Source organism: Pteronotus mesoamericanus, unplaced genomic scaffold, assembly GCF_021234165.1.
Source record: "Pteronotus mesoamericanus isolate MK-2021 breed Mesoamerican mustached bat unplaced genomic scaffold, CSHL_Meso_final scaffold_83, whole genome shotgun sequence".
In the NCBI taxonomy this organism is placed as follows: domain Eukaryota; kingdom Metazoa; phylum Chordata; class Mammalia; order Chiroptera; family Mormoopidae; genus Pteronotus; species Pteronotus mesoamericanus.
Window position 1 is genome coordinate 2,290,417 of NW_026555328.1, and position 10,636 is coordinate 2,301,052.

At 38.0% G+C, this 10,636-nt stretch overlaps 1 protein-coding gene across 1 annotated transcript; it reads right to left on the bottom strand.

The window, feature by feature from the left end:
• Positions 1–9,135: 9,135 nt before the first annotated feature.
• Positions 9,136–10,068, bottom strand: LOC129062617 (olfactory receptor 9Q2-like). The gene has a single exon (XM_054563628.1). It carries the CDS (start codon positions 10,066–10,068, stop codon positions 9,136–9,138), a length of 933 nt encoding a protein of 310 aa, XP_054419603.1.
• Between the last annotated feature and the right edge of the window lie 568 nt (positions 10,069–10,636).

The following is a 10,636-nucleotide window of genomic DNA, read 5'->3' on the forward strand; positions in this document are numbered from 1 at the left end:
ATTTTTCTCTAAACTTATAAAAATCTAACCTCTTTAAGAGAAAATATATAATCTATATAATCAGCCACTTGCCTTTCTCTGTGGCATCTCTTAAATTTTTATGTTTCATGTGTGCTTTCATTACAAATGTAAAACCACCTGCTTTTACATGGGTTACCCACCTAGATTCTTAACTGTCCTGCCTTCCTCAACCACCTGAAGTGAATAGACACTTCTCCAAGGAGGACAAAAACAGGGCCCAGAGACATATGAAAGGATGCTAATCATCATTAGCCATCAGAGAAATGCAAATTAAAACCACAATGAGATACCACTTCACACCAGTCAGAATGGCCATCACAAACAAATCAACAAACCACAGGTACTGGTGATGTTGTGGAGAAAAGGGAACCTTAGTACACTGTTGGTGGGAATGCAGACTGGTGCAGCCACTGTGGAAAACAATATGGAATTTCCTCAAAAAGCTAAAAATGGAACTGCCTTTTGACCCAGTAATTCCACTGCTGGGATTATACCCTAAAAATCCCAAAACACTAGTGCAAAAGAACCTATGCACCCCAATGTTCATAGCAGCACAATTTACAATAGCCAAGTTCTGGAAGCAGCCTAAGTGCCCATCAGTAAATGAGTGGATCAAAAAGCTATGGTACATTTACACAATGAAATACTACGCAGCAGAAAGAAAGAAGGAGCTACTACCTTTCACAACAACATGGATCAAACTGGAGAGCATTATGCTAAGTGAAGTATGCCAGGGGGTGAAGGCCACATACCATATGATCTCTCCTATAAATGGAACATAATCAACAAAACAAACAAGGAAGGAAAATATAACCAGCAACACTGAAAGAAAAAAGAAACCGACAGTAATGTGAGGGAAGGAGGGAAGCAGGTAATGGGGAAAAGAAAGGGAGGGGTCAAGTTAAGGAGCATGTATGAAGGACCCATGGACAAAGCCAAACTGGGGAAGGACTGAGGGAGGAAGGTTAGGGTGGGTGGGGCAGGGGAAAGTGGCAGGAAAATGGAGACAAATGTATTTGAACAATAAAAAAATAAAATTAATAAAATTTAAAAATCTACCCTATTCTACACACAACTCTAACATGAAACATCATAGTACTCTGCTTTCATTTTTCCATGTGGAATAGTAAGGAGTCCTAGATTCGTAATCAAGAGACTTGGCATCTGGTCCAAATCTGCTCTTAACTTGCTGTGTGATAAGCCATGTTACTAATCTCAGTCTCCTTTTCTGTAATATGATAATTTGTCTGATATAAACAAAGAATGGTTTATAAAAGCAGATATCATGAAAACCCACTCATATAAAACAGAATATGCAGAAAGCGAGGCCTAAGAGGAGAGTCAACAAAATATTAACAGTGGTTGTGGCAGAGTATATTGTCCAAAATGGTCACAACAATATTTTTCATCCCAGATATTCTTAAAGAACTTGATCATTTCCCCATCATGAGATGGAGTCTCTGTTCCTCTCCTTGAACCTGGGAGGTTTGGGGAACCCCACTGACAAAGGACTCCAGAAGCGGTGCTGCATAATTCTGGTTTCATCCAGCCCATATTTGAGATAATAAAAACCATCAGGGTTAGACACAAGTTATTTGGTTTAAATTGGTGGCCATCCCTGTGGGCCTATCCTCACCTGCTATTACCTCCAAGTTGTAGGTTCCACAGAAAACTGTGCCCATTCTAAGGTATAGTTCCATCTGCAGTGAGTAATGGGAGGTTGATTTGGCTAGGAATAGAGAGAGGTGCAAGTGGGGAGTTTGCATGACAAAGTGAATTAAGATTCATTGTGGGACCCAAAAGACATCTGATTAAGGAAATATAGAATCACAAACTTACGAAAACGTTGATAAGTCTTCACAGAGGAGAAGCATAAATCTGTACCTAGATGCTTGTATTTCCCTAATCTTTCTCCTATTTGTCATTTTCAATAAACATCGATTGTGCACCTTCACTTTACCAGGCTCTGAGTTTGGCCCTGGCACTAAGATGGTGCATAGTTCATAGTCCATGCCCTCAATACATTTACAAACTAGAGAGAAACTGACATAAACATAATTTAAATGATTTTTAAGACAGGATAAGCAGAGACAATATTTAACATCATTAGATTTAGAAACTGTAAAGATTTTGTGCAAAGCACAATCAACTAAATTTTATGCTACCTTTGTTCTTTTGTGTTAACCATACCTGAGAAAAGCCAACTGTGGTTTTGTGAGTAAATGAATAGAAAACTCTGTCATCTTAGTATAGGTAATATAAATGCAAAAGAAATGCCTAGAAAAACAGACCAAAAAATCCATGAATTAGGTAGAATTTACTTGTTAACTCTAACATATAAAGTGTCAGCAAAATATTCATTTATTTATTCACTAACCAAATATTTTTGAGTACCTAGTTAAAGTGGCAATGAAATAGACACCCCCATGGCTTTCTTGGCTCTTGCATCATAATGCATAACCCAGACGATGAACATGTCAATAAATAAATAAACAATGGCCATAAATATGAGACAGCAAAAAAGCTAAGATAAAAATGTCAAGTAGAGTCAGAAGATATATGATAACTTAGGGTGGAATAGCTATTCTTGGTAACGAGGTTTAGGAGTTAGGGAAGACCTCTCAGGTGTTTGACTGAGAACTGACTAAAATAAGGAAGTGAGCCATGAGAAGATTTGGGGAAATACATTCCAAGAAAAGAAAAGAGCAGGAATAGAAATCCTGATGTGGGAACAGGTTGGATTGGACTAGAGGAGAAGAGAGAAGATAATCATAAAGGCAGTTAGGGATCCAGACTGGCTAAATTTATCATCAGCCATGGCAAATGAATGTTATTTAAATCCTTTAAATAAATATTTAAATCCATGGGACTGGATGAAATTAACCTAGAGGGTGATTGATTACACAGGGAAAGACCTGCAACTAAGCCTTGGGTAACTATCATTTAAAAAATAAGGAACCAGCAAAGAAGTCTGAGAAGCAGTGAAGAGGGAGGTAGGAAACCAGAGTAAATTAGTATCAGGAAGATGGAGAAAGTGAAAAGTCTTCCAAGAAAAAGGAGGGATCAACAGTTTCAACTACCACAGAAGCCAAACAGTCACTCCTGATATGGTGCTTTCTAATCTGCCCTCTTCAGCCCTGGCAGCTATCACCCCTAGTGAGCTCTCTACCAGTCCTGCGTCCTCAGGGTTGAATTCTAAGTGAAACACATTTCTTAGAAGATTAAAATATCTCAAATTTCTTCTTTGTCTCCATCTTCCTTTTACTGCCTCTCTCTCTAGTCTCCTTTTAATAGAGAAATTTAGAGGACTCTAAACTACAAACCCCTTTTAAAACTGGCACATGGCATTAGGCAACACCACCATCTGTGAGCTTCTTAACCAACCAAGAATTCTTGGGAACATCTACTTTCTTTGATAATGAAAAGAATACTACACTGTGACCAAGGTGGTTTATCCTGGAAATACAAAAACTGTTTAACATTCCAAAAGCAATCAATGTAATTCACCATATTCATAAAGCAAGAAGAAAGCTGTGTGATCATCCTAATGGATGCAGATAAATCTTTTGGCAAAATCTAAAATCCATTCCTGATTTTAAAAAGCTCTTCAACAAGCTAGATGTCAAAAAGAACTCTCTTAACATTACTAGAATTAATAAGTGAATTTACCAAGATCAATATTTTAAAAAGTAATTGTATTTCTATACACAAACAAGAGACAAATGAAAATGAAAATTTCAAAATTGATACCATTACAATGGCATCAAAAATAATGGAATACAATCCAGCAATCTCACTGCTGGGACTATACCCTAAGAACCCTGAATCACCAATTGAAAAGAACATCTGCACCCCAATGTTCATAGCAGCATTATTTACAATAGCCAAGTGCTGGAAACCGCCTAGGTGCCCATCAGTAAATGAGCAGATCAAAAAACTGTGGTTCATTTACCATTAAACAATGGAACACTATGCAGCAGGAAGAAAGAAAGAGCTCCTACCCTTTGAGAGAGAATGGATGGAACTGGAGAGCATTATGCTAAATGAAATAAGCCAGGTGGTAAGAGGCAAATACCATATGATCTCACCTCTAAGTGAAACCTAATCAACAAAACAAACAAACAAGCAAACTAGAACCAGAGGCCTGGAAATAAAGAATAAACTGGCAGTGACCGGAGGGGAGGGGGAAGCAAGGTAACGGGAGAAAGAAAGGCAAGGGGCAAGCAAAGGAACACGAATAGAGCACTCATGGGCAGGGACAATGAGGGGTATGGACTGTGGGTGTGGCAGTACATGGTCAGGGTGAGCAATGGGGAAAAAGGCAGAACAACTGTAACCGAACAACAATAAATTTTTTTAAATGATGGAATTCTTAAGAATAAATCTGACAAAAGATTTGAAAAGGCCATACATTGAAAAATACAAAACAATAATGAGAGAAATTAAAGAAGACCTAAATAAAAGGAAAGGCAAAAAAATTTTTTTTTAAATACGCACCAAGTTCATGAATCAGAAGAAATAATATCTCAGTTCTTTCCAAACTGATCAATAAGATTCAATATAATCCCGATCAAAACTACACACAATAAATATTTTGTAGAAACTGACAAATTGATTTTCAAAGTCCTGTAAAATTCAGAAGGCCTACAATAATTAAAATGACTATGAAAATAGGTGAAGTTGAAATACTAGCACTGCCTGATCTCTAGACTTAGTATTTGAGACAGTGTGGTATTGGCATAAAAGCAAATAGATCACTGGGAAGAACTGAGTCCAGAAGTAGGCTTACACATCTATGGACAACTGATTTTCAACAAAGGGACAAAGGCAACTCAGTGGAAAACAAATGGTGCTGGAACAATTGGATATCCACAAAAATGTATACTTTGGTCCATTCTTCACTCCATGTGTAAAACTCAACTCAAAATGGATCCTATGCATAAATGTAAAACATAAAACTATAAACTTCTAGATGAAAACAGAGAAAATCTTTGTCAATTTGAGGATGAACAAAGATTTCTTAAATATGATACCAAATGCACAGGCTATAAATGGTAAAATTGATAAATGGGACTTCATCAAAACTAAAACATTTGTTCTTTGAAAGAACTGCTAAGAGTAACAGAAGACAATGCAAAAACTAGGAGAAAATATTTTCAAATCGCATATCTGATAAAGAGCTTGTATTCAGAAATATAAAGTGCTCTCAAATATCAATCATAAGAAAACAAAAATTCAACTTAAAAATGGACAAAATATTTGAAAACACTTTAGCAAAGATTTACTAGTGGCAATTGAGTGCATTAAAAGATTAAACAACAACATTATCATTCATCAGAGAAATGCAAACTAAAGCCACAATGAGGCACCATTACATACCTATTAGAATGCTAACACTACAAAGGTTTGACATAACAAGTGTTGGGGAGAATGTGAAAGATCTGGAATGTTATGCATTGTTGGTGGAAATGTTAAGTGATACAACCACTTTGCAAAACAGTTTGGTAGTTTTTAAAAAAATGAATCATATGTCCACCGTATGACTCAATCATTCTACCCCTAGATAGTTACCTAAGAGAAATGAAAGTATACATTCATACAAAGACTTTTCATGAATAGTCATAGCAACTTTATTTAAAATGACCCTGAACAACCCAAATTCCCACTGACAGGTGACTGAATAAGCACACAATTGTATATTCATGCAATGGAAGAGTACCCAGCAATAAGAAATGAACTACTGATAAGTGGAACAATATTAATGAATCTCAAAATCATTATGCTAAGTGAATGAAGTTAGACATGATTCTATTTATATAAAATTGATATGACATTCTAACTAATATATAGTAAAAAAAAGCAGATTAGTGGTTGCCTGGGAGTATGAAGGGGAGGGCAGTGGAAGGGGCATGTGGGAGAAAGCACAGCAGAATTAAAAAAAGAGTTTTGGAAGTGGTATATATGTTCATTATCTTGATTGTGGTGATGGTTTCATGGATGTGTTCATATGTTAAAACTTACCAAATTGTGCAACTTAAATGTGTGCAATTTATAGCATGTCATTTATACCTCAATAAAGCTGTTTTTAGAAAGTCGTAGCTTATCAGAAGAGATTTCAGACACATCTTTTGAATAATTTCATGGTAGATATATTGTAGATGATAGACACATATATAGATAGAACAAAATAATATTATGTAAATTTTTCATGGTAAGAAATAACAATGTTTGGGAAAAAATCTTGAATTCCCAGGCAATCACTGAAAATTGAAAAGAAGACGTGAAGGCAAAGTTGGTGACTGCTTAGAGATGACCATACAGATGAACTGTTTATTGGAGGGAGCTTTGACTCAAGGGGTAAATGCTCTTCAAGGGCTTCAGAAGGCAATAGTTCACTAAGCAATGCCGCTCCTTCTCAGGGAGCTGCAACTTCCCTCATACCCTCCTCATTGACCTAGATGGAGGGCTAAAGTAAGTCCCTCCAACTTCACATTTTTCTCAGGCCATAAGATGCACCCACCCAAGCCCAGACCTACCAAACATTGAGATGAAGAATGCAACTGAAACCAGACACTTCCAAAGCAAATTGTACCTGAGAGTTGGGACCTGAGAGGGAGAGAGGGAAATGCAGAAGGCAGATATCTGCAAAAGAAGAGTACATACTTTTACTAGACTTAGGGGGTGATTGCTTTCAAAAGTATATAAATGTCTAATCACTCTACTGTAAATCTGAAACTAATATAATATTGCATGCTAACTGCAATTGAATTTTTTTAATTTTTTTAATTACAAAAAAGGAGCTCACACTTCGGAGTTAGAGGGATTTGAGATCAGATCCTTCCTGGACTGTCATTTTCTTGATGAATAACCTGGACAAGTTACATAACCTCTTTGGGTCTTATTTTTTCCTTTTGCTAAATGAGGTCAATAATAATTACTTTCCATTAAAGTAATTAGGAGAACTAAAATAAATGATTCATGTAAATCTAGCTTAGTGCTTACCATTTGTTTAAGTGTTCATTTACATGTGCATTAGTTTAAAAGTTAAGTTAAAACATTATTAGTGACCTCTCCACTTCTGGAATTTTCTGGATCCAAAGCTAATCTCAGCCCTGGAGAGATAATTCCAGACAGTTCTGAAGTGAAGAGGTTATTGATCAGCTCTTAGTTCCTCTGTTCATCAGTGCTCATTATATTGTGCATCCAGGGACACTCACCATAATAACACTAATTAATGGTTGTAGAATTTCACCCAGCACCTTCCTATTCTCCACAAACACCAAGTTGTTGTGAGAATAAATGAGATACATATAAAACCTGGCCCAGAATAGATACTCTATAAATTTTATTTCACAGTTGAGAAAGTGGGCTGAAAGACTCTAACTAATTTGAAGCCATACAGCTAAGAAGCAACAGACTGCACAATTCAGTGCCAAATTCTGAGCTCTCTCTCCAGCACAAATGCCCTTATCATCTGCTACAGAAGTTGATGTTGTATTAGGGGAACATTTGCACAGCAGTTAATATTTGCAAAATGGCCCCAACATGCACTCTTTAAAGTTAGTTGTTCCACCCTCCAGCCTGCACTTTTTAAATGATTTGTGCTAAAATAAGAACAAAAGCTGGTGTGTGAACCCAAATCTGTTTGCCCACCAGTGCAACTTTTTCCCTGTACCTTTTCCTAGACAAGCCTACCCACCACTTGTCTAAAATTTTTGTCATATGTCCTTAAAAAAGAAATTTCCTAGAGTCCAGAAACTGCCATTTATTTAATCTACACACATCATCTACACATATACAACTACATGTACACACACATACACACACTGACATGTGCTGTCACATTACACAGTGGTAGCACATACAAACTATAAAGTGACTGTTGATTGCCTCATACCTGTAAAGACTGAGCTTTTACCAATACAGCATAGGGAACAAGGTCAATCATATTGCGATGACAATGTGTGGTATCAGATGGGTACTGGACTTATTGGCATGATCACATCATAAGGTATATAAATGTCTAGTCGCTGTGTTGTACACCTGAAACTAATATAAATAATAGTGTATGTCAACTCTAATTGGAAAATAAATTAATTTTTTATAAAAGGTTTGAACTTTTACCTTTTCTTCACCAAGTAAAAGGAGTAAGAGAAGCACAATAACAATGAAGTCCAGATTGAGTGACTATATACAGTGGGCATCAGATCACAACAGGAGACTGCATGTATGGCAATTAAGTGCTTAGGCTCTGGCTGGGTGGAAGCCCCTCTCTAGCACTTCCTTGCTCATTGACCTTGCAAAAATTGCTCAAACCTTCTAAATTCAGGTGCCTCAACTCCCTATGACACAGGGATAATCAAACAGATCTAATAAGGTTGTGGTGAGAATTAAATCAGATAATTCCTGTAGCAAACATCACAATTCCTGCAAGGTGATAGCTTCCTAGTAAATGTTAGTTTTTATATCATCATCATCATCATTCAAAAACCACAGAAACAATAAGGAATGAAACAATAAAAAAAATGATGAGATTGAAAAAATTCCTTGGGATCAAAAGAATAGTTGCTTTAGTAGATACCTTTTGGATTTTTCAAATGTTTTTGCTCCACTCATCAAGTATTTGTTGTGCCAGGCAATGCACTTTATTCAACAGATACTAATGAATAAGACAGACATGGTTCATGTCCATTCATGCATTGTATTCCCAAAAATATAAAGTTGGTAAACCCTCTTGGAAGATAAAACTGAGGACTAAAGAAGTTGGAACTGAAAAATAGACACTAGAACCTGAGATTAATCCATTCATTCAAGAAATATTGAAAGTCTTTATGTGCTAGCTTTGCTAGGCACTGGCATACAACAGTGAATCTCACGGATAAAAATGCTTACTCGCATGTAGTTCTCTTTCTAGTTGTGAGAATTAGACAACATCAAATACATAAAACATAGTACATTTGAGGGTGACAAGTATTACCTAGAATAATAAACCAGAAAGCAGAGGTGGGAAATTTGAGTGCAATTTTGTCTGGGAAAGTCTTCCAAAGTAGGTGATATTTGGAGAAAAACAAAGGATGGAGAAACTAAGGGATGACATATTTGACAAGGAACCACCTAGGGCTTTGATCTTCTCAGGGCTTTCCTAACCGCTGCCTTTACCTCCTTGTTCCTCAGGCTGTAGATGAGGGGATTCAGCATTGGGGTCACCACTGTGTAGACCACAGACACCACTTGGTCCTCTCCGGGGGACTGGCCTGAGTTATCCCTCAGGTACATGAAGATGAGGGTGCCAAAGAACAGTGACACAGCGATGAGGTGGGAGGCACAGGTAGAGAAGGTCTTGGCTCGGCCCCCAGCAGAGCGGATCTGCACAATGGCTACAATGATGAACAGGTAGGACACCGAGATCACCAATATACAGGCTGGCATGACAAAAATGGCAAACACAATGATGACCACCTCCTGAGTGAAGCTTTCCCCACACGTGAGTTTTAACAGAGGAGGGAGGTCACAGAAAATAAAATCGATCTCATTGTTTCCACAAAAGGTGAGCGTGAAAGCTGTGACCGTTCGCACAAAAGCACTGACAAAGCCAGCACCATAAGCCCCAGCTACTAAGCCCCAGCGGGCCTTCTCTGTCATGATGGTGACATAAAGCAGGGGGTGGCACACGGCCACATAGCGGTCATAGGCCATGATTGCCAGGAGGTAGCAGTCAATGGACGCAAAGAAGGTGAAGAGGAAGAACTGAGCAGCACAGCGAGCCTGCGAGATGGCCGTGCCATGGTCCAGCAGCACAGCCAGTAACTGAGGCACAATGGCAGAAGAGTAGCACATGTCCACGAAGGAGAGGTGGCCAAGGAAGAAGTACATTGGGGTGTGGAGCCGGCGATCTCTGTGAATCAGGACAACCATTCCTGCATTCCCCAGTAGAGTGACAAAATAGAAACTCAAAAATACCAGGAAGAGAGGCAGCCCCCACTCGGGATGCTCAGTGAATGCAGTAAGGAGGAACTCTGTCACGATGGTGTGGTTCCTCCCAGCCATCCATCCATTCAGCCGTGTGCTTGGGAGGGCTAAGACAAGAGCCAGATGGGGGGAAAGTTCAAGTCATTTTCAAGTAATAAAGCTTTAAATTGGGTGTCTGGCATGTAGGCACTTGACTTCAACAAACTGCAGCCTAATGTGGAAGTAGACAAACACAGAGCTCACTCTAATATAAGATAAAAAGATATGAATCCTTCTATTACACTAAGAATGGAGAGCCAGTGATTCTCTGCTTTACAAGTCAGCCCTTGTATTTGCAACTCTGTCCCCAATTAGCTGTTTGATCTTACACAAGGCACTTAACCTCTCTGATCCTCAATTTCCTCTTTTGCGAAAAGGGAATCATAACATCTGCCCTGTTTTAAGAGATAAGGTTAATGCATAGATTAAAACAGATGAGAAAACGCTTTGGAAAGCTAAAGGCACTTCACAAGGAAATGGTGGCTATTTAAAATTTTAAATGAACATTTTAAGGAAGGAAAATTGATATTCTGTGGACAAAGGAGCATGAGTAAAAAGTCCATTAGCAATCAGCAATGGGCTCTGCTTTTAGGAATATTTCTATTTT